The sequence below is a fragment of the Podarcis bocagei genome (assembly GCF_964188305.1).
Source record: "Podarcis bocagei genome assembly, chromosome: 4".
Lineage (NCBI taxonomy): Eukaryota > Metazoa > Chordata > Lepidosauria > Squamata > Lacertidae > Podarcis > Podarcis bocagei.
Window position 1 is genome coordinate 40806568 of NC_138128.1, and position 27928 is coordinate 40834495.

The 27928-nt window shown below is 41.6% G+C and overlaps 3 protein-coding genes across 13 annotated transcripts in view; 1 reads left to right on the forward strand and 2 right to left on the reverse strand.

The window, feature by feature from the left end:
* The window catches only part of SENP2 (SUMO specific peptidase 2), a 31885-nt gene extending 28187 nt beyond the window's left edge, over positions 1-3698 (reverse strand). For 4 of the 5 annotated variants that reach the window (XM_081192646.1, XM_081192647.1, XM_081192643.1 and 1 more), the window contains exons 1-2: positions 3216-3368; positions 1469-1524 (exon numbers count right to left, since the gene is read on the reverse strand). In XM_081192646.1, the coding sequence (XP_081048772.1) occupies positions 1469-1524; positions 3216-3325 (166 nt within the window). In that variant the 5' untranslated portion in view covers positions 3326-3368. Of the gene's footprint in view, positions 1-1468; positions 1525-3215; positions 3369-3519 lie in introns of those variants that run through there. The other variant, XM_081192645.1, reaches the window with a different exon arrangement.
* A 177-nt stretch (positions 3699-3875) lies between these two features.
* Positions 3876-13538, forward strand: TMEM41A (transmembrane protein 41A). The gene is made up of 5 exons (XM_081192795.1): positions 3876-4151; positions 7313-7466; positions 9512-9673; positions 10469-10607; positions 11416-13538. Exons 1-5 carry the CDS (start codon positions 4051-4053, stop codon positions 11637-11639), a joined length of 780 nt encoding a protein of 259 aa, XP_081048921.1. The 5' UTR covers positions 3876-4050; the 3' UTR covers positions 11640-13538.
* A 1296-nt stretch (positions 13539-14834) lies between these two features.
* The window catches only part of MAP3K13 (mitogen-activated protein kinase kinase kinase 13), an 85463-nt gene continuing 72369 nt past the window's right edge, over positions 14835-27928 (reverse strand). For 6 of the 7 annotated variants that reach the window (XM_081192578.1, XM_081192575.1, XM_081192574.1 and 3 more), the window contains 4 exons: positions 27688-27758; positions 21592-21648; positions 20865-21162; positions 14835-20078 (listed from right to left, as the gene is read on the reverse strand). In XM_081192578.1, the coding sequence (XP_081048704.1) occupies positions 19977-20078; positions 20865-21162; positions 21592-21648; positions 27688-27758 (528 nt within the window). In that variant the 3' untranslated portion in view covers positions 14835-19976. The remainder of the gene's footprint in view (positions 20079-20864; positions 21163-21591; positions 21649-27687; positions 27759-27928) is intronic. The other variant, XM_081192579.1, reaches the window with a different exon arrangement.

Here is a 27928-nt window from a genome sequence, read left to right on the forward strand (position 1 = left end):
AAACAGACAAAAGGGAGGCCTCTCATGAATCTCATGTAGTACAAAGTAGCATTGTAGTCATAAGGTGAAAACACCAAAGAACCCTTCCCATGGACCAATGCTAAAGGCTAGCAGATTGAAGGTCCAAGAGGTACCACAGAATACATTCACACATGGCAATATGTATATTTATGGAAACAAGTAATCTTGTCATCCTTTTGCTCTAACCAGAAGAAGAACTGGAGCAGAAAAGGCGTAAGTTAGATACAAGATTCTTAAAAATGTATACTAATAAAACCAAGACTTCAAGGTCAGGGACACTTTTTGTTTTCTATAAGCAGATGTCAGTCAGGATTCCCAAAGCTATTCTGGCTCAGTGGTCAATGGTAATACTGGTTTAGGTTATCAAATGTCAGAATAAGGAGTATCTAAAGGGATTGCTACCATTCTACATGCCTTTTCTATGGTGGCTTCTTGTCTGTGGAATGTTCTCCCCAGAGAGGCTCGCCTGGCGCCATCATTACATGTCTTTAGGCACCAGGCAAATAAAATCCTCTGGCTGGCCATTATCTATGGCCTGTTAAACGGGGGTTGGGCTGTTATTATGATTATTTTATCATTATGTTGCCTATTACCTTTTAATTATTATGCTCCATAAATTATGTTCTTAATGTTATTCACCATCCTGGGATCTTTGGATAAAGGGTGCTATATAAATCAAATAAATAAATAAATAAATAAATTCTACTGGCACAGCAGCTTTCTGAAATTATTCCCTTATAGAGCAGCAAACCAGGTGAATGAAACCCAATTAGATGGATGAAGCAAACTAAGTGAAACAAAATGCACTACAAAATTGAAAGTAGGCATTGGCTGATGCTACCTACTGTCACAAAGTCCTTCATGTTTAGGTTCAGTAGACCTTTACATGGTTTCAGAACTGGGTTGACTTCCCTGGGACTCCAAGATTTGCAAGTCCAATTTGCAGGATGTCCCTCTGCTCTTATCCAGAGAAAGAGAGATTTTGTCTAATTTGGTGGCTCTCCTTTCTTGGTCTGAACAGAGACACATTCTTGGTTAGCCCTTCCAATATGAGGTTTCTGAACTGGGACCTTATCTTTCTGTACTGTTATTTAGTGCTCTGGCAATTTTCCAACTAAAGCCCCTCTTCTATGTCTCTGCTGGATAGGCATGGCAATACAAAAATGCCCTTGCATTTATTGATTTATAAACAATATTTGAATAAATTTGTGTCATGCCCTGACCAAGTCTTAAAAGCACTGACTTTCCATGTTTGCATAATGTTGGTTTTTTCACTTGCAGTAAAGAATGAGTTATGGCCATTTGAGGCAGCTGTGAAATCTCTGTGGGAGGGCAGGGAAAGAAAAACATTTCAGTAATGACAGGGAGTTGTCAAAAACAAGACAAAGAGTCAGTACACCCAAAGCCAAAGTGCTTAAAATATGGGAAGTGATATAACAGGTATTACCAAGCTTCTGCCTTTTTGCTTGCTTCTCATCGGGGTCTTCAGCATGCCACCAAGTACTGTGGAAGAAATAGGTAAAACTTTTTGAGAAATGAGGCATTCAATGCAAAGCTGAGTTACTTGTTGCCAAGAGACCCATGTTTTCAGCTGCTGCAGATGTCACTTTGTTTTTGACCATCAAATAGTTGATCACATATCTGCAAGCTAAATCCCCCCCCCCTTTGATGCTTCATCTGCAACATTTCCATGCCATTTTGCTAGTATCCTGTGGCAAAAGCACTGAGTAGGGCTGTGCACTGAAAACAAGATTTGGTTCAGATCCACTTTGGCACTTCAGAAAGCAGAATGGTTCAGCGTGGACCACTTTGGAGGGCACTTGCTTCATCTCATGCTTGAATCAGAAACTAACTCTGAAAAATCTGAAGCTTCATGTCTGCTCATGGACTATAATTGGGAAAGTTGTAACTTGTTTCCTTTTTAACTTTGGTTCCTATTTTCCTTCTGCAAGAAGGAAGCCTGCCATTATTATTCTTACAAACAATGAAGATATGCTTTAGTAAAGCCACAGTAAGTAACCACATCCACATTCCTAACAGCAATAAAAGCATACTGAAGTCTACCTAGAACCATAGCTGTCAACTTTCAGATTTGAAAATAAGGGATCAGCAGCCTCACCTGTCCCGGGGACAGTCTACAGGATATCTAACAATCCAGGGTAGAAGCGAGAAACGGCACTGGAATAAGGGAATTTCCCGCAAAAAAGGGAAGGTTGACAGCTATGCCTAGAACCAATGTCTGTCTTTTAAATACAGCTTGGTGTCTTAAGCATTATTAGCAAGGATGTGTATGAAGCACAAACAATTTTGAAAGTTTGTAAAAACAAACAAACAGTAGAAATAAATTTTTGCTAAAGCTGAAGACAGATTTTCGGGAGTTGCAGCTATTCGTCTAGCTTCCAGACTAGCAAGAAAAACTATTCAACCAGAAATATCTGCACCTCTCCTCTGGCATCTTTACCTTAATACAATAATATGCAGATTCTAACAAGCCTGCATTGCCAATAGACCAAATCACACACACCACTGTGTACACAGCATACATTTAAAGCACCTTTTCTCCTCCCCATAAATTGTGGGAATTGTAATCTGTTAAAAGTGCTAAGGCTCCAATACTTTGGCCACCTCATGAGAAGAGAAGACTCCCTGGAAAAGACCCTGATGTTGGGAAAGATTGAGGGCACAAAGAAGAGGAGGACGACTGAGGATGAGATGGTTGGAGAGTGTTCTCGAAGCTACAAACATGTGTCTGACCAAACTGCGGGAGGCAGTGGAAGACAGGAGTGCCTGGCGTGCTCTGGTCCATGGGGTCACGAAGAGTCGGACACGACTAAACGACTAAACAACAACAAAAGTGCTAGCAATTGTAACTCGTGGGATAAAGTTCCCGGGATTTTTTTTTAAGGGGGAAGGGGGCGTGCTTTAAACGTGCGACGCGCTTGCAACCAAAGCCTCCTCAATACCCAGTCCGGCATTATTGCCAACTCGGAGAGGCGGCCTAGCTCGAGGCATGAGACCTCTGAGGCTCTTTCATTCAGCTCCCCAAGGCTCTGAGAACGAAGAGGGCCACACAGGGAAGGAGAGAGCAAGAGGCAAGCAGGAAGGCATGTCCAGCGGCTGCCACAACCGGCCCACCCTGAGGCGAAGCAGACCCTCCCCTCGGGGCCCTGGCTCCAGATAAAGCCCCCTCTGACCTGGGGTGGCGCCTTTTCAGCGGCCGAGGGAGCGAAGGCTCCGCGTCGCGGCGATAAGGGGGAGAAGGGAGCAGCCAGGAGCGCAGCGCCTGGGAGAGCCATTTGTACATAGGCCTCAGCCACAGCGGCCGGCCCGGAATTGCGTCACTTTCCCGCGACCGCGCAGTCAGTGACGAAGTGACGAGGACGGGAGGCAGTTTATATACTGTATATCTATATTTCGAAACTTTTCTCTTCACCCGCCGTCTGCTCTAAAAGAAAACAAAGTGTGCGCTTCATATGCATGGTCATAGTATTCTCTCACTTTGGGCCGAGCTCCATGTCTGAAGTCCTGCTCCTCGCGCACCCGTCAGGCGTCTTTCCATTCGGGTCTCTACTGCTTGACGGGCGAGGGGAGGGGGAGACCCTATTTTATACCACGCGGGTGCGGAGAACATGGGCGGGGGAACCATAGGAGCCAGTAAACGCGGAGAACGCGCGCTTTTTCGCAGCCCTTTGCCTTCCCCACCCGGGTTCCCCTCCACTTATTTGGCTGCCTTTAACTCCCGTCAGCCCTCACCATGGACCGTCCTGGCTGGGGCTGATGGGAGTTGAAGTCCAACAGGAACCCGGAGCCGAAGGGGTAGAGCGCCGCCCCTTAGACTCAGAGGCCTGGATGGCGGGCGGCCATTTTCACAGGAAGTTCCGGCTGTGCGTCGCCACGTCCATCCTTTTCCGTTCGTGTGAGGGACGGGGCGTCGCGTCACGCGGGGGCAGGTCCCGGAGTTCCCCGCGCGGCGCTTTCCGTTCCTTCTCGTTTTCCGTTCCTCCCGGCGGCCGTTGTGAATGCTCCGCTATGCGCTCCCTCGGAGGGTTCTTGCTGGTCCTGGGGGCGGCCACGGCGGCGCTTTACTTGCTGTCGGTGCGGCTGCCCGGAGAGCCGCGCGCGGGGAGCGGGTGAGTGGGACTCTTCCTCGGGGGCTTCGAGGCGGTTGTGGCTTGGCGGGGGCCCCGCTCGTGGAGCTGGGATGCTGCGCTCCCCTCAGGGAGGAGATTATTAATGCCTCAGCGGCTTCTTCTCTCTTCGGGATTGTTGACTTGCACTCACTTGCCCCGAGAGCAGAAGGTCCTGGGTTTTTGCTGAGGGCGCCTGCGACTGTGATTGACAGCGAGCCTAAAAATACACCGCCGCCGAAATCCGATGCTACCCTTCGCGTGTGCGGTGCTCGGAAATGTGCTGCTGCATGCTCTGAACTAAGTTTAGGTGTGTAGGAAGTTGTTATGAAACAGCCTCGAGATGTTCAAGTGGTCTCGGGTACCCGCTGAGCTGAAGGGAGTTGGTGCCCCCTTTCACCATACATTTAAAGCACGCACACACTAATAATCCTGGGAACTGTAGTTTGCTCCTCATGGTACTGCAGATCCCAGCACCCTTAACAAACTGCAGCTCCCAGGATTATTGCTTTTTCGAATGTGGGGCGGGGGGCAGGGAAAGAGGGATGTGCTTTAAATGTATGGTATGTGTACACAGCTGTAAGTAATGACTTGTGGACTTTGGAAGGCACTATCCTCTTATTCCAAAATTGCTGACAGATTGATTGATTGTAACAAAAGCAGTGGTGCAGTCATAAGGTCATTTGGACTCTAGACTTAATAGTTGTAACTGGAGGCTCTTCAGATGGTAGTGTGTTGTGACACATCCTTCAGAATCTAGCACCACTGAGCATAAGTTGTGTTTCGGTTTTGTTTTTGATGCTGTTTCAAGAATGCTTGTCCCACAATAAATCTGTTAGTCTCTAAGGTATCACAGCATGTTAGAATTTATTCAGTAACATACAGTACTACTCTTCAATCATACATGCCTTGGTGCATATTTCAAATGACTTCTTGCTGCTTGTTCATCCATCTATGAACTTGCAGTGGCAAGCTCAGCCACAGAATAGCATTTAATAAAGAGCACTCCACACTTCAGATGCCTTGCTTCAGGCAACATCTTGCTATCTAAAAGTAAGAGTTGTAGAGGTCTTAAAGCAGAAAGGCTTGGGTCTTTCCAGAACAATGAATATAGCTTAGTGAGAATGGAATGATCCTTATGACTGACCTCTGTCAGTAGTTTTTAGGGGATCAGCTTCTCATTGTAGAGAATATCACTGATTTTTCCCTCATTTCCTTTTTACTTTAGGTTATACACATATCAGGAATTTGAATAGCTGTTAAGTTTTAAACAGTTGTAAAACCAGCGGCCTGTCTTTGCCACAAAATCAAAGCTAAGCAGTAGCCTACCATACCCCACAGGTACCAGAATTCACTGCAATTCTTTTCTGCAATTCCTAACTCAGCAAGTATCTTGTAGTAATTAAGGCTGTATTTTTAAAAATGTAATCAACTGTTTGCTTCAGTAAAATATGTTGAAATCTGAACATGATTGTTTTAGTTTGAATTTTCATGAGAAACTAGCGATAAGCAGAACTGATGCATTTCACAGACTGACAAATCCTGAGCACTGTGGGAAAAATACAGCCTAAATTATAACTCTCCTTCTGTGTTAGATTTCATTTAAGAAGGATTCTAACTTTGAATTGCTGCCTCTGATGAATCTCACCAATGTATACTGTACTAACAATTGAATATGTGGCTTGCTTTCTTAATTGTCCAAAGTTTTAGTAACTAGCACCTTCCTTGCTTTGCTGAAATGTTGCACCTTTATGCTCTGTGTTAGCATTAGGCCACAAGGTAAAGATACTACACTTGTTTCTGCTTGAAAAGTTAATTGCTGAGTTCTTGTTGAAACCAAGCAATGAATGAACGAATGGCATGAATAACTGTGTGGTCACAGTTTAAGAGAAGGGCATACTGTTAATGCCAGAGCTATGGCTGATTGCATGGACCTGAAGTATGTTTACAGCCTACTAGATTCTTGAATTGCAGTAAAGTTGTGAGGTAGAGAAGTTTATTAGGCTGACCTGCAGACAAGGATTTAGTTCTTAGAACAAAGGAAGAAGAAAAGGAGCAAGGTGATTACTATCAAAGGGGAACCATACGTTAGTATTCATGTTAGAAGCATGCACATAGACAGACTTCAGTTAAAATACAGATAAAAAGCTCAACACTTATTAAGTTTTATAATTTCTTATCTCTCTCCTGATTTTCCACCAGCATGAGCATGCACACTAAATGATAGTATACTTTCAATATGTTTATCACTGCTTGTTTCCAACACGCACTCCATTGTCCTATCTCTGAAAGACTGAGGATGGATGACTGGATGTATCTGATTCTCTATCCCTTCAGTAGTATAGAGGCTTACCTAGAAGCCAACAGGAACTGACCCCACTGACCAGTGTCCCTTGTGGAGTCTTAAACTGGCCCAAATGACTCTTTTTGAGTGATGGAAACAATGGGCCTCTGTTTCTGCCTAGTATCCTGTCTTCTCTTGGGGAAGGCATTCCTTTGTACATTTTCTTACAAACTGAACCCACAGTTTCCTGATGCTTCCTGATTCTTAGTTCCCTCTTCCTGTAAACACACACCCACACACCTGTGCCTACACAGTTGTGTGGTTGAATTGTTATTTTACTGCATTCATAGTGTGCATGTGTTCTGATGAGTGCTGATTTATGCTATTATTCTATCTCAGGCATATCCAGCTATAGGTTTGTTGTTCTTGCCTGGTTGGCATAACACTGTACTATAGGCTACAGTATTCTGTAACCGCCTGCTGACGAATTCTTCCCTCTTCTCCCATCCTATTGGGGCTGATGATATTTTATAATATTCACAGTCTTATGTAGATTTAAGTGGTACAGAAATAGAATTTGTAGTTTCCAAAAGAAGTTGGGCAACCTGAGACCTGACATGGCAGTTCCCTTACCACATTCCAGATGATCAGGCACGTGTTGCAAGAAAGCATAGTGCTGTTGCAACTTGGATACTTAACTTTTTTAATTGTCCTACAAAAGCACATGTTGCAATAAATATGTTAATATTTAAGATGACATGGTACTTCTTGCTTCATTCCCCTTATTTCATAATTTTCCACATGTTTGTCCATAGAATGAAAACACCTTCATTGGCAGCGTATGTTCACAACTGAACTGATTATCCTCTTTATTTATCAGGTCACTAAAGTTTCCTTCAGACCTAGAGGAACTGCAAAAGCTTGCAGAGTTTCTACGGTACTACAATAGAGAACACCATACTTATGTGCTGTTACTGTTCTGCAGTGCCTACCTATACAAACAGTGCTTCGCCATACCTGGCTCCAGTTTTCTGGTATGTATAATACCTGCAAAGTTCCAAGATTTTGGCTTTGCAGCATGCTGCTGAAAACCCATCTGGTCCTTCCCCCCACTTTCAGTGCCTTTGGAAGACTTGCCTAATAACTCCTGGAATGCTACTTAAAAGCTAAAGGGACCCCTGACCATTAGGTCCAGTTGTGGCCAACTCTGAGGTTGCGGCGCTCATCTCGCTTTATTGGCCGAGGGAACCAGTGTACAGCTTCCGGGTCATGTGGCCAGCATGACTAAGCTGCTTCTAGCGAACCAGAGCAGCGCACGGAAACGCCGTTTACCTTCCTTACAGAGCGGTACCTATTTATCTACTTGCACTTTTTGGGGTGCTTTCAAACTGCTAGGTTGGCAGGAGCAGGGACTGAGCAACGGGAGCTTACCCCATTGCGGGGATTCGAACCACCGACCTTCTGATCAGCAAGTCCTAGGCTCTGTGGTTTAACCCACAGCGCCACCCATCAACTAGAGGCTAGATTACACTCTTCCTAGGGCCTGGGCTACTCCATTCACATACAAATCATGTTGAATTCTATATTTGTGGTAATTCCCTTAGACTACCCACAGCAGAATTTACTGAGAGCAGGCTTCCTCAAACTCGGCCCTCCAGATGTTTTGGGACTACAATTCCCATCATCCCTGACCACTGGTCCTGCTAACTAGGGATCATGGGAGTGGTAGGCCAAAAACATCTGGAGGGCCGAGTTTGAGGAAACCTGACTGAGTGTGTTACTACGCTCTTCAGAAGAAATTGTCAGAGTTCAACATGCATTATTAATGCCTAAACTTTCCAACAACTGAGATTGTCCTCGTGAATAACTGATTTTAAAACTAAGCTCAGTAACCATCCATGAATGTCCCACCGTTCTCTGGCTTATTGCTCAAATACCAACTTCAGTGAAAAAAGGATTAGTTAGCGAGAGGAGGCAGAAAACAAAAAAATTATAATCATAGAGTGTCAATTTCCTTAATTCTGATATTTTGACTTCAATAATCCAATAAATGTGCACCATGTGTTTACAAAGTTATCTATTGATGGTCATAGTTTTATCCCCACCAGATTTTTTATGATGCTAACCTATTTTATGATTGTGCACTTTTAATTGTATTTTAAAATTTTATCTGCAAGTCACCAAGAAAATAATGCTATTAGATAGCCTTATATAAATATAGTCAATAAAATACATAAATAAATGCTAGAATTCTAAATCAACTAATGACTAAGGAAAATCATTTTTTCAGTATATGATTATTTTATGGAGTTCTCTGCAACATGAGTTGATGGCCAGAAACTTAGGTGGCTTTTAAAGGGATTGACATGAATCTGTTATTTATTTTAAAATATATAGTTTGATATAATAAAAAATCTCTAATGAAAGGCTTGCAGAAAAACTGTAAAAATACAAGAATAGCAATCAGTAAAATTTCCTAAAAACTAGATAAAAATTAGAATACAAATATATTACGGACTAAAAAATTAAGAGAGTCCGGGTAGCTTGGGTGTAGACCTAAGTTTTTAAGAGGTGTATTATTGCCTTCACCTCATGAATCAGAGGGAAGGCATTCCAGAGTATGTGTGCTGCATTGTCACCATGTAACAACCTGCTGATCAGCCAGCAGGGTCTTCATGAAAGACTGGCTAGGCCTGTACTGGCAAAGGCAATCTACCAAGTTGTTAAGAGTTTTTAATGTCCACATTAAATGTTATGTGTAAAAGTGGATTTCCCCTGAGCACATCAGCAGCTGTCTGGTCACCCCACATGTATCGCATTGCAATAGTCTAATTGATAGTTCCTGATGGGCAGGTCTACATATGGGTTTTAGTTAAGAAAGCTAAGTAGCACCTCCACCTACTGTGTATCTAGCTTCCAGTTGCTCTGTGGACTTCCTGGCTAGAAACACAGTGTCGGACTACACAGACCATTGGTCTGATCTAACAGAGCTGCTCTTGTTTCTATGGTTCATATAGTCCTTCATGCTTTCCCCACAGTTTATTATGGACTGGATCACTGTCTAGTTTTGCTCTAACAGAACATCCTTGCTGGGGCTCTCTTTGGACCATGGATGGGACTCCTGTTGTGTTCTGCCTTGACTTCTGTGGGTGCCACTTGCTGCTATGGGCTGTCCAATGTGTTTGGGAAAAAATTTGTCACCTACTATTTTCCTGATAAGGTAGCCATGCTTCAAAGGAAGGTAAGTCCCAATCACCTATAATATTTTAGTCAGTGCTTTGTGACTGGGTAGTGCATTATCATAGAGTTGGAAGGGACCCTGAGGATCATCTAGTCCAACCCCCTGCAATGCAAGAATATGCAGCTGTCCCATATGGGGATTGAACCTGCAACCTTGACTTTATCAGCAGCATGCTCTAACCAACTGAGCTATTCATTATCAAGTCTAGCTGTCAAGAATCTGCAGCCAGTATGTTACAATACAATAGCTGGAATTAACAGAAAACTATTCTAGTGAAATGTATAATTTATAGCTCTTGCAATATCATAATTGCATATAGAAGGGGATTCCAAGGCTACATTCATGCTACCTATGTAGGCCTAACTACTGAAACAAAAAGGGGTTTGCAGCAACCCTCTAGTCTAGACCAGGGGTAGTCAACCTTTTTTTACCTACCACCCACTAATGCATCTTGCTTGATGGTAAAATTTCCTTACCGCCCACCAGTGCTCAATGGGAGGAGGATTCAGCTTGTGCCATAGAACCCCCTACCGCCCGCCTAGAATCCTGAAACACCCACTAGCGGGCGGTAGGGACCAGGTTGACAACCCCTACTTATTCTCTACCCTTTTTATTATGCCAGTATAGAATGGTTATATAATTTATTCATCAAACCAGGTTTATTGGTGGTAATATCAGCTCCTTGAGTGCCTTGAATACAAGCTAATATTTGTATTACAAAATTTGTGTATGTATGCGTGTGTGTACACACACACACAGTTTGACCAGATCTTGTTTCTTTTTTGTCTATGGCAGGTGGAAGAGAACAGAAATTCCTTATTTTTTTTCTTGTTGTTTCTGAGGCTGTTTCCCATGACTCCAAACTGGTTTCTGAATCTCACATCTCCAATCCTGAACATCCCTGTTACTCAGTTCTTCTTCTCTGTATTCATAGGTAAGATTAAAAGCACTCAATTTGTCTTAGTACTACCTAATATACTCTTCTCCTCCCTCTTTTCCATTTTAACTGGCAGTGCATGCTTGCTCATTCCCTACCACTTCTAGCTTACCTTTATTGTGTGGGTGTTCCAATTTGATGTACTATTATCTGGCAATAGTGGAAAATGCAATGTGATTATAATTGGAGGTATGCCCATTTGTCTGGGAGCTCCTTGAATGGCATTTTAACTAATGTCTGTTGAGCATTACAAACCATAGTGCAAAAAAATATAGTTATTTGATTTTGATTCGTAGAGAGATAAATACTTATTATTTTTATGGGCTTTTCTATCTTGTCTCAGGGGGCACTAGGAAAAACTGGTAGAGTTTATAATCCTCCTTAAACACACGCTCCCTTAATGTGAAAATTGATTATGTCCCTAAGGTAACATTAAAGTACACCAGTTCTCTGTAAGGTACATACTGAAAAATGTGCTTCTCATAGAGTAGCTTAAGACAATATTTTGTGTAGTGCAGGCTCTTGTTGGGGGAAGATGACAAATACCCTTTAATTGTGCAAGCAAGAAACATTTCCCATCCTTCTTGAGCAGTGGAGAATATTCTTCAAGATGCTTAGTCCAAATCCCAAGTACTTTCTCTCTGCTGACCCTTCTTAGTTTTGTGTATGTATTTTTTCCTTATACATTCCCAAATGTGTTCTCCTTAGCATTTGCACATTCAAGCTCTTACCTTATTCACAGGTCCAAGGCAAGTCTGAAAAATGTGAAAGTTTTGCTTATATGAGTATGCTCTTACTTCTGCAGGACTCATCCCATATAACTTCATCTGCGTCCAGACTGGTTCAATCCTTTCACAGATCACCTCCCTTGATGCTATTTTCTCCTGGAGTACTCTGTTCAGGATGTTGGCTATAGCCATGGTGGCATTAATTCCTGGGACCTTCATTAAGAAATTCAGTCAGAAGCATCTCAACTTGGACAAAAACAACCAGAGTGCCCATTTCCTCAATGGGAGAAAGAGTAGCTGAATGGGCTGGGTTAGGACCAGATATTATAGAAGTCTATTTATGGGAAAGGTGCAATTCCCCCCCCCCCAGCCCAATTTGTTTTTACTGAACTTTAAAATCCCTGGTGCAGGCTTGGGCATCTCCTTTCAGTAACACATAGACAGAAAACAATTTCTGCTCTTAGTGTGTGTTTTTTTAAATAATTAGACTTGCAAAACTCATTTTTAAAAGGTGCTCGCAACTGTTCCAATGTGTTCTGTAACAAGAATGCTGTCACTGGAACAGTTTTATGTCATGTGGTTTTGCTACCACTGACATAGAGGTTGTAAATGATTATACCTGCCTAGAAATTTGAGGTTGCCTCCTACATGACAGCAAATTCAGGAAAAGATCACATACAAAGCACCCCTTACTGTTGGCAATTGCAGTGCATTCTATGGGACACACGCTTGACTGGCTGAAATACCAGCACCAACAACTGAATCCTATTATCTTCTCTATTGAGGGAACCCATCTTGAGTGATTTTTCCTCCCTCTGCCTGCTTGGGAATCCCAAAGAAGAAAACTAGGTTAATGTAGGCTATGGGAACTATTGAGGCTTGAAGGACTGATTTATTGGTTTCCTTTCCTTGTAGGCTGGAGAAGTGGTGGTAATGAAGTCCACATTCTGGCTTTGTTCTCAAAGCCTCAGTACCTTGGTTACTCTGGCAGCAGCAACTGTACTTACTGTAAAGGTAGAACAGGTTTAGTAGAATTATGTCAGTGCTGTTGCTTTCACAAATCTAAGAGATCTAGTTAAGGATGGGTAGGGAGATGAGAGATGCCACTTCTACATCTGCCTTTGTGGGGAGCTACTGAGGTGTAAAGTACTCCTACAATCATGTACTGACTGCTGATGAAATTAGTATCTTCCACTTTGTTGCAATTCCCCAGGAGAGTGTACTATGTAAAATGGCTCCGGGATATCTCTTTGTTCAGGTTTTGTGTCTATTTTAACCTCCCTATCACTTTTTTCTGTGCCTCCTGGAAAACCACATTCTCTGCTTATGCTGTATTTTGTCTTCATTGAATAATGGACATGGTTGTGTCGCTAGTCCATTAGATAATCCACTGCTTAAGGGGTGAGAAAACTTATTTATGAGTGAGGTCATCCTTTTTCCTTTGCTTCTTAAGAGTATACAATCAACCCAGAGACGAAGCCCTATCACTTCATCTCAGTATTCTGCACCCCACCCCCTTAGAAAGTATTTGGTAGTGGTCAACAGCCACTATTACAAAAATCTTTCATTGAGTTACCTTTTTGACAAGGGTCTAATTCTCACTGAAGTTTTAGAATTGGAAGGGACCCCGAGGGTCAACTGTGAAGTTTTAACTGGGCAAAACCACTACTTCAGAGTGCAGGCGAAGATGTGTCCTTTTATGTTCTATACAAAAACAAAATCCCTTCATATAGAACACTAGGTGTTGGTAAGGCAGCTAACCTAGAACCCTTATTTGCTGTTCGATGTGACAATCTGACCACCTCAAGTGTAAGTACTAGGCTAACGTTTCAGGAACTCCTGCATGGATCGTTAGGTTTCTTGTGAAAATTATTAATCTATCATATCTGTGCTGGAAGAGGTGGCTTTGTTAAACACTTTGCTATCCTCCACTAAAGTAACGGTATTATGCTAAACTTGTCAACATTAATGACAAGCTTCTCAGGATGGTATTAGCAGACTCCACGTGTGTGCTATATGCTAGAGAGATCATAACAAACACTGATGTAAGAATTGTAGCAATTTGGAAATGAGACGGGCAAAAGAAAAATGTCTGACTTCAATTAGTCTGTGCAAAAAAAAATGTCTTAATCGAGTGCCTTACCTCCTGTGTGTGTGTTTACATGGAAACTGTATTATCAGATAAATGTTGGTGAAAACAGTGGTGTAAGGTGTTGTTTGTATAAAAGGAACACGGTATATGTTTAGCTGCTTTACAAGAGTGACATCTAAGCACTGTGCATTTAAGAGCTCCTCCTTTCCAATTTACAGACAAACTAACTGGGGGAAAGTTCTGCTTCCACTCAGTAGCTTAGCTTCCCCCTTCAGCAAGAAGCCACAAGGTAGCTGTTTTAACTCATTTGCACCTAGCCTGTGTTCTCCAGCAGTCCTAGATTCCAGAATACTTTGTACTTGGCCTCCACAAAAGCAATTTGAAGTTATATCCTAATCTTGCCGAGATTTTCCAGTGCTTCTGTGTGCTAAGGAAAGGTTCCCTTCACATTGAACATGGCACAGCCCCCATTGTGCACTAATCTGATTATCTGGGAAAAACGGCAAGTATTGAGAAACTAAGACTGCAATCCTGTGCATACTTAGGACTACAACCTGCTGAAATCAACAGAATTGTGCTGAAAGTGTTGACTGTAAGATCATGTTGTTTGCCACGGAAACACGCTCATCTGTTGCTAGAGGAAAAAAGCAGGTAACTGAAGGGGCAAGTGACAGCATACTCCCAAATGATTGTATTTCAGGAAAAAACCATTTAAAGTGTCACCAGTCGGAAAATACAGTGGTGCCTCGCAAGACGAAAAGAATTCGTTCCGCGAGTCTTTTCGTCTTGCGATGTTTTTTGTCTTGCGAAGCACGGTCCGTCGCAACTGCGCCTCTTCAAGCCGCTTTTTTAAAAAAGCGCAAGACGTTTTCGTCTTGCGAAGCAAGCCCATAGGGAAATTCGTCTAGCGGAGCAACGCAAAACCGAAAAACCCTTTCGTCTAGCGAGTTTTTCATCTTGCGAGGCATTCGTCTTGCGGGGCACCACTGTACAAGAGAATACACATTATTCATTGAACTCCCTAGCTTTTAATGTAGGAGGATAATGTGGACTTTCACTATGTATGCTCTATGAAGTCATTTTCATTATTCTGCTGGCACTATTGACATATCCCTTTCAGTATATAATTAGCAATCATACAAGTTATATTGTGGAAAGAGCTGTAGCTCAGTGGTAGACCATCTGCTTTGGATGCCAAAAGGTCTCAGGTGCACTAAATAGACCAATTGTCTGACTCAGTATAAGGCAGCTTCCGATTTCCTATTTTCCACAAGGTCCTGAAGAGAGAACAGTCTTTGGAAATACAGAACTGCATCCAGTGGTGTGTGGGCAATTTACCAAAGCATCCACTTTTGGGTGTAATACACAGCTACAGTCGCACACGACATAAGAGCCTATAAGCACTTGAGGTACACTGGCTTTTTATTCCATGCATCTGTTTTTGATAGTCAGTCTTGTTCCCAATTGTTATACACTGTTCAATACAAAACAAAAAAAATCAAGTTTGCTTCAGGAAGCCATAGAGTAGGGAGAAAAAAAACAGCATATGAAATGATTGTTTCAAATGACATGTAAAACCATTAACTCCCATTAGCCACCACACTGATTGTGCCATAGCTGCACCCAGTAGTTAAGAATGCATTATGAGTTGTGACTAAAACCTAATTAAGCAACTTGCCTTGAGTTCTCTCTGGTTTGCATTGCTTATTCGTACACATACTGCAGATTGCTATCCCATTATTAGCAAACCCTTAATCAGGCAGATATAATGTTGTAATGCCATTGGCACAGAATAGTAAAAACACAGCCAAAAGGTTAATCACTGAGGATTGCACACATGGCAATACTGTCTCATAATCTGGATGACATGATTTGTTGAGTTTATGGCTTTCAGTTAAAGGGAACTTTGTTCTAAGAACTAAATCTAGACTCTGCAGCACAAGGCCATCCATTCCACTGATACCCCTAAGATGCTAACAGAGTGTTTGCACAAAGACTGGACTACTTTCCTACCCTACAACAAAAATGCACTGTTTTGTTGGTGCCAAGAAAGCATTTCTTGTGCTGCTTGCTCCTTGAACACAAAAGCAACGTAATGTGTGGAAGAAGCATGGTGGCTACCTACCCCTTTCTGCCAGTAAACTTGACACTGCTTTCTAGGGAAAAGGACAATTAAAGTGTGTGTTTCTCTGTACTAGTATTTCCAGCTACTATAGTTTTGCCTGTGTCTGTTAATATTTAATGCTTTGGAGTGTTGTTCCCAGAGAAGAAAGTAGGTATATAGTCAGTACCTTTTATTAGACCTACAGAACAAAGCAGGCTTTTTAGAGCCCAAAGTCACACAGATACCTGAGAGTCTGTTTCCACATTAAAAAGGACTTAGCCCTCACATTTAAGAGAGAGACTTAAAAACATAACCTGCATACTCTAAGAGAACATCAACCATTTAAAATCTCACCTCTGTTAAACCAATATAATTTTGGAGCACAGTTCACCATCCATATTCTAGGGTTAGTAAGTCTATCTTTTTGAGGCACAACATTTACAGCATTTTTGTAATACAATAGTACAACACCATGTCTCTGCTTAGGGCCAGGCTACATGCTATGGCATCACTGGGGCAAATTCGGCCCCTCCCTGCATGAAACAGCATGATCACATGAGATGCTCTGTTCCCAGCAGTGGCAATTACATGGAGTGTGGACTAGGAAACTCACAATATGATGATGCTGTATCATGTGATGAGTGCCCCTAGACATTGCAACACTAGGGAGAAACTCAGCACTAGTCTGGTATTTTCAGCCATTATCCTGGTGGTCATAACATATAGCCCAGCCCTCAGTTAACTATATAAACAATATCACAGCTCTCTAACTTAGAAAACTTGGGTGGCCTAGCTTGATTTTCCCCTCTCTTGGATCTCTCCACAGTCCTGAAATTTGCTAGAATTGTCTAAATTTACAAAAAATATTTGTGCATTTAAGAGTACCCAAAAGTTGAGAGCTGATAACAAAAGGCATGGGGAAAATATGAGATGATTAATCTTATTTCTGATTACATTTTCAGCTCTTTTAAAAATGACTTTCAGTTGAGCAAAACCTGTTCAACTTAATTGAAGAAAGAGGAAATGGCTCTGGAAGAATTCTCTCAATGGCACAAATCACAAATACCAGTTTTGAATATTCTACAATTAAATATTAGACACACCAAAGCACAAGTTGCTAGTTGTTAACACCTGATTTTCATAACCACCAATTTACTAGCTGCCTTAAATTAATGCCCCTTTATTTCAACAGCTCTTTGGGGATCAAAGCAAAACTGGATTTTTTAAAATGAAAAGGAAAGCACAGGACACACACATTTATGAGGAGAGAGCATGTCCTTTGAATGAATTTTCCTTAAACCTCTACATATTCCTTCAACATACTATAACTGCAGGATGACATCTACAGATGCAGGCTGTGTGCAAATACCAAAAGAAACAACCAATAACAGACACAAGAGGCCATTAAATCATACACATTTTCACTAATGTTAAAGACTCTGGGGAGAGGTTGTTCTTCAGTGCGAGAGCACATACGTTGAATGCCTAAGACTCCAGGCTCAATACCTCTAATTAAAAGATCACAGGACTTTCCTTTGCCCAAGACCCTGAGAAGTTATGCTTTAAAGCTGACACTTCTACATTATATATCTGAGGCATTTCAAACTAATGCTTCTTGCCCTAGAAAAGAGATGAAGACCACAGTGGGCTAACAATACCAAGTGCTTCATATGGGGAAAGCATCATGCAGCTACTTGTCATTCTTGACACCATCCCCCACTTTGTCTTATTGCGAAAAATGAACTTTTCAAGAGCATAGTCAGCTAACTGGGCTATAAAGTGAGCTACCAGCTGTTAAACTGGAGTCTTTATGCTGGGCTGAGCTGGGAGGGGAGAAAGAGTGTCTTTATTGCCAAATTGTCTGATTCCATTAGTAAAGCAGACAGTTTCCAATTCAGAGATCATCCAAACAACAGTACTCAAAGGTACCCATAAACATGAGAGTATTAGTAATAGCACACTATGGACACACTGTTAAGACCATATTCATGGAAGACAATCTTAACTCTGCTATGAGTGATTGCCAAAGAAAGGAGAAGAGTAAAAGCAAAGCAAAGTAATTGTCCACAGGGGCCAGGAAGAATGTGGTGAAACTCAAAGGAGAAACAAAGGCTGCAAGGTAGTTGTACTGATAGTTTGGATCATGCCAAGAAAGACTTGCTTCCCAGAAGAAGCACCAAGCTAGGTGTCTGTGGTGGACCTGACAGGTGCAATAATGTGCTGCTTCCCCAACAGCTTGGTCCATACACCAATGGAATGGTATTTATTGAAGTGTGCAATAAACAGCATCTGTGGGTGTCCCCCAATAAAGGTAACTCACCCTTAAGCTTGCCAAGGAGTACAAGTGACCAGACAGAATTTCCTTCAGAGTGGGCACAGCTCAGATCAGTTTAGTGTAAGCATATTAAGCTTAAGGAATTCTTGTTCAATTTCAAGTGAACAGGGCTTATTTGCTTTTTTGTTGTTGTTTCATTCTGATATATCACAATGTTTGGAACTGCAGTTGGGAGGCTAAAGCATGCCAAGAGGTCTTAGCTCTGCATCCTAACCATGTGACACTCCATGCACATGCAGCTCAGGACTGCTTTCATTTGCTTGTACGGGCCTACTCCCCGTCCTAGTGTCAGTAGGCTGCTGCAGCCAGCAAGATAAGTATGGCCTATAACACATTATTAGGTCACAACATTAAGAAAACACCTTGGCTCCTCCTCCTGGGATAAGTAGCCATGAAGCAACTGAACAGGGACCACCAATATGTTGTGCTACAATAAACCCTGCCTTTAATCTATAGAAATTAAAATAAATAATGACATAACTTAAGATTCATGTAGTCCAGCTACATAATTTTAAAATATGGAATAATTTAACTCATACAATACTGCTCTCTGTATAAGTAAAGAATTTCCCTTCATTTTGCCACTAGACAATTAAAAAAAATCAAATCAAATGTAAACAAACAGCATGCAACCCATGTTTGCCCTTCATTTTGGGGGTGGAGAGTGTGGGGTGCAACTGCTACTCACTACTATAAATATGGAAACTGCTAGGATACAATTTTACACTCAAGACAATGAACCGTTCTTCCCTGAATGTAATTAACTAGAAACAAATTGAGGGCACAGCCAAAATTACTGGCAGAATTTTGGCTATAAAACCAAAATAGAACATTTTAGTGTTTCTGTTTTGCTTCCGTTGGATATGTCAGTTAAAGGAGCCATGGTTATAAACCTCAGGAAGTTGCTCAGGAAAAATGAGGTATTGCAGAAGGAAAGTGGGAAACCGTTCAATTAGGAAAGGCAATAGTCTTGGACCCTCTCCAATCCAAAATCCATCAATATGAAAATATGGCTTAGGCTCCCTCAGACCCAAGATGAAGGGCATTCTCTACTCATCATCACATTTCAATGTTACTTTCCATCAGTCACACCACAAAACAAGCAGAGGCCACTTGTTTGGTTCAGGCCAGACTATTCCCTTGGCTTCATCCAAGTACAATACTCCCTTACGGTGTTCGACCTATAGTAGGAAAATTTCCAGTTTCTTCCTTCAGGATAGTCCTCAGGATGTACAGAATGTGCTTTTCCATGGCTTGTGAGTTCTTGATCTTCACTAATTTGATCGATTCATTTTTCATTGAAGGAAGCAAACAAAAGGCAGGTTGGAATGGAGAGGAAGGTAACTTAGAAAAACAGCATCTCAATTTCTCTCTATTCAACAGCCACTCCATGCTGTGTCTCCTGATCTCACAGTGGCATAGTGATGCTGGAAAATGCTGGAGAGAGGCTGAGGCTAGAATACAGCAGCAGGATGTCACAACCAACCAAATGCCAATTAAAAAACACAATTACTTCCCACTCTCACATGCTAGGGGAGCAGTGACTCAAGATACACCTTTCCAGCAATGTGAACAAGTTCCTATTGAAAAAGTTACGCTGGTTACACTGATGGCATTTGTTCACAGTTTACCTGATCCACTGCTTCACTGGATGTGATCAAGTCATTGAGTTAACTTCCTTCATTTCCGGTCTTTCAGAGCCGCATGGCCTGGTCCCATGTCAAAAGGAGCATCAGATCCTAGCCTTATGCATGCTGTCTAAGACTCAAAAAGATTGTTGTCCTTCATAGGCTAGTCTTCTGAACTTCTTTCTGCAATCAATTATTTTGTCTATGGATACAGTTCACTCTTCAGAGTAAAAAGTGTTAAAATGCCAAAAATATGATACAATAGCTCAATTATTCAATAAAATACATCCCTGCCATTCGTGATTGAAATGCTCACCGAGAAACCAATTCATCAGAACATTTCTCCAAAGATTCAAGTTATTGCAGATCATCTGGATGATGGGGTGGAGATGCAGCTTCTCAGAGGAATGAAGAGGGGATTCTTGGGGGAATCAAAATGCCAGTTGATCAAACGACTGAAGGAGGGAGGAGATACATCTTTACCAAGTTGCAGAGCTGCAGGCTTTACTGGTCCTCACTGTTGCATCAGAGCATTCTGCATCTGAAGAGTCACCACCTGATTCTCCAAACTCTCCAGGATTCTGCATCACAAATCCAAGGGAACAACTTTTAAAATTTATTTTAAAATCATTTATTGGCATTTATCTGCAGACAGAATCGTCCCTGGTCCATCTCAAAAAAAAGCGAAAGCACACCTGAATGTGTAGCTCAGCCTTTAGTTTTCTGGGAATCTGATGCATGCAAATAGATTACTGAGCCACAAAATCCTGACGTGATTCTGGCCATGTCCTGATTTATAAGGGTTGCCGTATGTACGGATTTTCCCAGACATATCCAGAATACTGCAGTTGGCAGCAGTATCTGGGCGGAAATTGGGAAAATGTCCATGAAAATTGGAATGTATGGTAGCCCATGTCGGCAGTGCCGTTTTTGCATAAAAATAGCTCAAAAATTGCATTTTTAAAGTGATTTTGCCCCAAAAGCTTGATGTACTAGTTTTGTTTCTGGAAAAATTCTTTTAAACCCATGGGAAAGCATGCAAATATACAATCCCACACAGATTAACTTTGGTTTTAATCTTTCATTAGTGTGGAGTAAATAAAGCTATTTGTCAAGTTGGCACTTGAGGGAACTGGCACAGCTGAACCCTGAAAAGGCTTCCTGTCTTCTCAATGAACTAAAACACTGGGGAGAAGTAAAACAATGGGACATCAAATAAAAATAGAATGATGTAAGAAAAAACTGATAGTGAAAGCAAAGGCTAGCAGAACTCCAGTTGGAAACCTTGCAATTTATTTATTCAACAGCCCTAGTTTCCAAGCATCTAATTAATATTTTCACCTCAAGGAATGAAGAGTGTTACTGACCTCATAGCCACGTTCCTCTGGACATAACTTGCCAAGTGACATCTGTGTTTTCACCCTGCGTACAGCACTCTCCTTATCTGAAAGGCCATCAGACTGGGTAGATATCTCAATGGGGATTTCTGGAGTCTGTGACAACATCTCATCCAGCTTCTCAGCCCGTTGATCTTTACGCCTGTTGACCAGCTCGTCTGGGCTGTTGGAATGGTCGCTGGTATTCCCTTCCTCTCCATCAGACACAGAGAGGTTCTCAGAGCTGAAGGTCGAGTAAGACTGGCAGCTGCTAATGCAGCGATGCGGCCTGCAAATCCATAAAACATTAATGGGTTTGATTTTATTCAAAGGCTGCAAGCACTTGATCTAATGAGCAGGGTATTACAAACAAGGATGAGAAGAAGGCCAAGTCCATTCCTAAAGATACATAAAGAACAGCCTTGGTAGATCAAACCAGAGGTCCACCTAGTCCAGAATCCTATTCTCACAGTGGCCAACCAGATGCTTATGTGAAGCCCACAAGCAGTACAATAACCCTCTCCCACTCATGACCCCCCAGCAACTGGTGTTCAAAGAAATCTTGCCTCTGATACTGCGGTAGTACATAGCTATCATGAGTGGCAACTGATAGCCTTATCCTTTGTGAATTTGCCCAATCTTTTTCAAGGCTGTCCACAATGGTGGCCATTGCTGTTTCTTGTAATGGTGAATTCCACAGTTTAATTAAGTGCTGTACCTCCTTTTGTCTGTCCTGAATCTTCCAACATTCAGCTTCATTGGATGACCTCGGGTTCTAGTATTATGAGAGAGGGAGAAGAACTTCTCTATCCATGCATAATTTTATTTTATTTTATTTTTATAAAATTTTTATTGGGTTTTCCGCTTTTATAAAGACAATACAGACACAAAAATAACACAAGACACAAACATGTATAAATTCAGCAGATCCTCGTTTCATAACCTTGTTCCCTGACTTCCCCCCACCCCCCCTCGTGCATCCCAGTTCCCAAGATTGTATCAGCAAGTTGGTATTTCTCCTCTTAACCATCTTATTCATTTTATTTCCTCTTTTCTAATAAAAAATTAATTTTCCTAAGTTGGACTTAAGTTCTCTTCCATCGATTTTTCATTTTATCTTGATTAAAAGTCATATAACCAAACCTAAAAGTCTTAAGAGTTTTTTTAAAATCTCCTCTTCCCTCCCTCCCATCCCCGGTTTTTGTCCCTTCCCAATAAAAATCCAAAGTCAAGATTCTCAGCCTGGGTTCCTCACGTCCAAGGCTTTCAAATCTCTTTCAGTCCCTCTCCGCCGGTCTTGTTGGTAGTCCTTTATGTCAGTCGTCGAGTCTGGAAAAAGATCTTTCACCATCAAAGCATGTTCTCTTCCCACAAGGAGATTTGAAAACAACTGCTGGAGTATTTCCACAAAGCCTGTATCTTCAAAATCAAAGTCCAAACGGAGGCCCCAGTCATATTTCTTTATTTTAAGTTCCTGTATTCCATATTGTCCCAGAACCTCCTCCTTCTTCTTCTGCATCTTTCGCAGACTTGTGGTAGATATGTTCCCAGAGTCTCCTTGCTTGTGTTCCACAGATGTCAGCTTTTGGTTGTTGCTTCCCAAGGTTACTTTCTCTTTTTCTTGTTTAGTCTCTTCCACCTCTGTAGACATTGTTTCCCATTCAGCTGTGGATTCTTTCTCATTCAGGTCCTCAATACGAACAGCAGAGTTGCCTGTTCCCAAGGTCATAGTGATAAATTGTTTATTCATGGCTGAGCTCTGCTCTTGTAAGATTCCCACCAGTTGAAACATCCTTTCGATTTCCACTAGTAACTTTCCATCCACAGCCATTGTATCCATTGTAGTTTCACAGAATTCCCCCTAGGGGGAATCTGGTTACTTATTAGTCTTTTCTCCAACAGTCCTTTAGCTTGTTATTATTACTTTGTTTCCAACAATTTTAGCTCAATTATAACTCGTCTTAATCCAGAGGGATCTTAAATAGTAATTTTTCCACTTTAAACTGCCCGTTTGGCAGCTTTGACAGCTGTCAAACTCCGCAGCTCTTACACAGGCACAAAGGCAGGACGTTCCCGAGCCCGGGAGGGGGGGGTTGTTTAAAACATAAAGAAGGTCTCCAAAACTCCACTCTCCAGCACAAAATTTCCTTTAGCTAAATCTTGAAAGTTAGTGTCCTTTTTAACTCACCCCACCAAGGGTAGGCTCCCCAGCTTAGCTCTTATGTCGTTGCTTAGATCGTCTGCAGGGGGGGGGTGCGGACTTCCTTTTAGCACACCCCCCGGTCGTCTCCAATTCAGGGTAAAATTTTTAAAGTCCCAATCCGTCTTACTCACGGGTAATTCTTTCAGTCCAGATTTTCAAGGAAGAAAGTCAGCGCTCTCTGGTCATGGCTCGCGGCTTCGCTCCACCGAGGTAGCGATCGACTCTCAGTGCCACGCCACCCCCGTATCCTCTCCGCAGCCTTTAAAAAGGCTCTTCGTGGATCGGGGGGGCGCTTAAGGCACCCGCCGAGTCTTCAGTCCGCAGGCTTCCGCGCCTGCGGTTTTTAAGGGTCCCCGCGTCACCGGCGCGGCAAAGACCCGTCCTCAGTAGAGCCGATTCCCTCCGCAGCTCGGAGGGAATCCGCCATTTCCAGATCGCGTCAACCCGGAAGTCTCTATCCATGCATAATTTTATACACCTCTATCAAGTCTCCTTCCCTTACTCATGTTTATTCTAAACGAAAAAATTCCTCTGGTTGGTTCCCATGGAAGAGGAAATGGGTACAACAGCCCCACAGCTGGTGTACTCTTCCCATTGTCCAGGGACATGTCCAGTGAAGGATCAACTTGCCTCCAGAATTATCCCTTTTTGTCCTCTCCTTGCTGCCATCACAGGGAGACATCTAGTATATCATAAGGCTGTTGTGATGCTCTCTTAGATTGCACTCTAAGGTTAAAATTACTATAGTACTGAGACACCAGAGACAAATCCATTAAAAACATTTTTATCAAGAAAGCCTCCAGGTTGCTAAATCTGAGGCTTCATTTCTTATTTTTATCTTAAACCTAAAATTCATGCTGAGTCTTATTTTAGCCTACTGGTTCTCCTGGTAAATAGGTTAATATATGTAATTTAGCCCTATTTTGTTGTCATTTTAAGTCTTATATTGCCTTTGGCACTGAAAAACAGGTTACAAATTCAGCATTTTCTTATGCAATAAGATCTGAAAATATTGTTTTAGGGAACTATGGGGAGGGGAGGGGACTACCAATAATTTATTCAAACTAACAGGAGGCAACATGGGAGAGGATTCCCTAAAGAGCACTGCAAGGTGATGACAGTTTCATTAATGCAAAGCAAAAATCACTTTAGCAGAGATGTAGCTAAAACTAATAGTCAAAATGAAGATGGAGATCTGAAGCATCTTACTAAGTGAATTCTACTTCTCCCCAAAAGTACTTATATGAGCTGATATATTTTACAGGAAAATAAGGGTGTGCAGTTTTGGGGCCAAACAAGCCGATCTGCCTTTAACACCTCACCACCACCATAACATTTCGTAAAACTTAACTATGTCTTAATATCATAACATTTTTCTCTCCCCCACCCATCCACTGCCAGTGGCAACCAATGAAGAAATGTAGAATGTTGTGATTCCACAGACAGATCCCCCCACACACTAGTCTTTCTGGGAGAGAGAGAGATAAATAAATACATATTCTTGGTGGCACAAATATATTCAGCATCACCTCTAGTTTGTCCCTTTGCCAAGACTTGACTCAGCAATCAAAAGAAACCCTGTGAAAATTATCAAGAATGCTAAGAGACAGGTAAGCAATGTTGGTCATCACACTAGAAAAAAACAGCCAAAAAATCCTGGCCATTCAAACCCAAGATGAAGAGCCCTTTGCCTTGAAGTGCAAAAACCCAGGACACATACAGGTAGGTGGAATGACCACACCACTTTGATTGCAACAGGGTAGGAACTCTCACTTTGGTTCAAAGAAGAAATGATAGTGGTGGTATATAACAGCCTTTTCTCCCCTACCCCCTGGGTAAAAACTCAAGGGGCAATTCAAAGAGGAGAAGCTGTGGGCAACCAAGAGCAAAGCATCTACACCACTCACTAAAGTTTTTCTGCTCTCTATGAGTTTTCCTGGAAGAAATGGTATCAGGTTCAGTTACAGGTAAATCCAGTTAGACTCTACAATAGAAAGAATCAATGTACAGGAGTGAGCAGACAGTGCTGGTTTATGACTATTCTGGAACCACCAAAATAAAAACTATCGAACGGCATCCATCTGAGAGTTTTTGAAGAAGTCAAATGTGAAATCACTTCAAATGGAAATATGTAACTTGTTCCTAAGATCAGCCTCCATGCCAGAAAACTGGAGAGTGGCCAATGTAACACCAATTTTTAAAGAGCGAACCAATGGGGAAGGCCAATTTTCTGGGGAAACTGGTGGAAAACAGTGTTAAATATAAAATTACCAAGAATGGAAAAGAACAAGTCTTGCTGAAGCAGAACCGGCATGCCTTCTACTAAGGGTAAGTCCTGTCTCATTAATCTATTAAAGTTCTATGAGCGTGTCAAGCAGCATATAGATAGAGAGGTCCAGTTGAGATATAGCATACCTGGACTTTCAAAAAGCTTTTGACAAATACCTCACCAAAAATTATTGAGTAAGCTTTGAAGTCATGGGATAAGAGGAGAGGTTCTCTTGTGTATCAGAACTGGTTAAGTAACAGGAAGCAGAGAGTTCTCCCAATGGAGGGATAAAAATGGTGGAGTCCCCCAAGAATCGATATTGGAATCTGTGCTTTTTAACTTATTCATAAAAGATCTAGAATTAAGAGTGAGGAGTAAAGTAGCAAAGTTTGCTGATAATACCAAATTGCTCAGAGAGGTTAAAACAAAAAGGGATCGTGAAATGCTCCAAAGGTATCTCTCCAAACTCAGAGAATTGGCAATAAAATGGCAAATGCAATTCAATGTAAGCTAGAATTGGGGCAATTCCCCCCCACCCAAATTTTAAATATATTCTCATAGGGTCTGAACAGTTGGTGACTTGACCAAAAATGGGACCTTGGGGTTGTAGGGGGCAGCTTGATGAAGAGGTCACCCCATGTGTAACAGCTGTGAAAAATGGTAGGGATCCCTAGGGATTGATAATAAAACTGACACAATATCACAATGTTATCATACAGATGTTTGGTGTGACTTATTTGGAATACTGTATACAGTTCTGGTCATCTCACCAGGAATGGTACAGCTAGAAGGGGTTCAGAAAATGGTAGCCAAAATGACTAGAAGAATGGAGCAACTCCCCTTGGAGGAAAAGTTACATTAGGGAACCTTTCAGTTTGGAGAAAAGGTCAGCAAGAAAGGACATGATAGAAGTATATAAAATTATACATGGCACATAGAAAGTGGATGATGTTTTCTCCCCTCGTTCATAACACTGGAACTTCAGTAATCCAGTGAAGCTGAATGTTGGAAGATTTAGGACTGACAAAAGGAAGTACTTTGCAGAGCACATAATTATAGAGCCTGATCACCAGCGAAGGAATTCAAGGAATATCAAGGATGAATGGAAATTTATCTCAACCGTACTTAACCATATCTACATTTAACCAATTAATTAAGGAATTCTCCCTCCTCTTCCCAGAACACATCCTGGCACAGTCCAGAAAATAACTATTTGGACAAGATGTTTGAGGGAGTAGTGGCTGTTCAACTCCAAACAGCCTGAGATGATACTGATTATCTAGATCCATTGCAATCTGGCTCAGGTCTGACTTTTGAAATGAAGCAATTTGGTTTTAATATGGAAGACGTTTTACTACTGAATGATTTTATTCTGCAGTTTTATATTTTTAGCTGTTTTACTTATTTTTTAACCATTCAGGGAGGTATTGTTTTTAGATATTGTTGTTTTTATTCTTTTCTTTCTTACTTTAATGTTGTTTTAGCACCAGGCAAAAACCTTTTAATTTTCATAGGCTTTTAAAGTCTCCCTCCCCCCAACTGTTTGGAGTGTTTTTATTCTTTGCTACCTCATTTGGGGATTTCTTTAAACTTAAATGCAGACTACAAATGTCAAAAACAAATATACAAAAAAAATAATTTTTAATCATAGATCATAGAGCCTGCCTACTTTCCAAAAGCAAGTAGCGTATGCCTTTTATGTAGGAAAGAATCATGACTAATTGTGCTAGCAATTTTTCCAGATTTTTGTAGATAAGTCTCTTGTGCTTTTGCATACCAGAAAAAACTGTGGGGGAAACACATTAGAAGCAGCATCTCATGATTATCATGATCAGATCTAGACATTTTCAGTATAAATGTGACATGGATAGAGAGTTTTTATGCTATTTTTTTCTGGTTGTTTCCCTGTTCAAAGAACCTGGATAACAAATAATGTTACAGTCACCCCTCTTAAGTTCTCATCATGTTACAATGAAAAGGACGATTGGTCTTACCTGACATGTAGATTTGGTGGATAAGGAAGTGTTCATTGGGGGGTAATGTTCATGACAAAAACAATCAGATCACAATAAGCACACACAAGCAAACACAGAAGGACAGAATAGAAAAGAAAATGGGAAGAAAAACCACTTAACTGACAGATTTGCCAAGGCAGGAGGGGAAAAAAATGGAGATTATCTCCACCCCCCAGAATTCTGCTCTCCTGCCTTTGTCATAGCTCATGAACATTACCCAACCATTAACCCTTCCTCATCCCACCAAAATTTTAACTCCCCATCCTTTTGTTAAACCAAACCTTTGTTTAGCAATTACGATAAAAATAGAGCAGGTCAGTGTCCTACCTCTGTCTCCGTGGGAATTCCACTTCACTATCTACTTCCCCTTCTTCTTCTTCTGAAGAGTCATCTCCACTCTAGTAGAAGATTAAAGGCAATGTTATTTGCCACTTATTTACAAGCATACAACCACCTGAGCAACTTTCATGAACGGAAGTCTCCAAAGATAGTATTCTACAGAAAGAACTAAGAAATTTAGGGTGCATGAGAAAACAGCAAAATGTAAATCTGTCCATTGCTTCCAGGA

Bases quoted from the DNA above. Each gene is read 5' to 3' on its own strand.
- TMEM41A (XM_081192795.1), top strand. From the start codon at position 4,051: ATGCGCTCCCTCGGAGGGTTCTTGCTGGTCCTGGGGGCGGCCACGGCG. The intron at 7,467-9,511 runs GTATGTATAATA...TTGCTCTAACAG, and splicing joins TACCTGGCTCCAGTTTTCTG to AACATCCTTGCTGGGGCTCT. The intron at 9,674-10,468 runs GTAAGTCCCAAT...TGTCTATGGCAG, and splicing joins TAGCCATGCTTCAAAGGAAG to GTGGAAGAGAACAGAAATTC.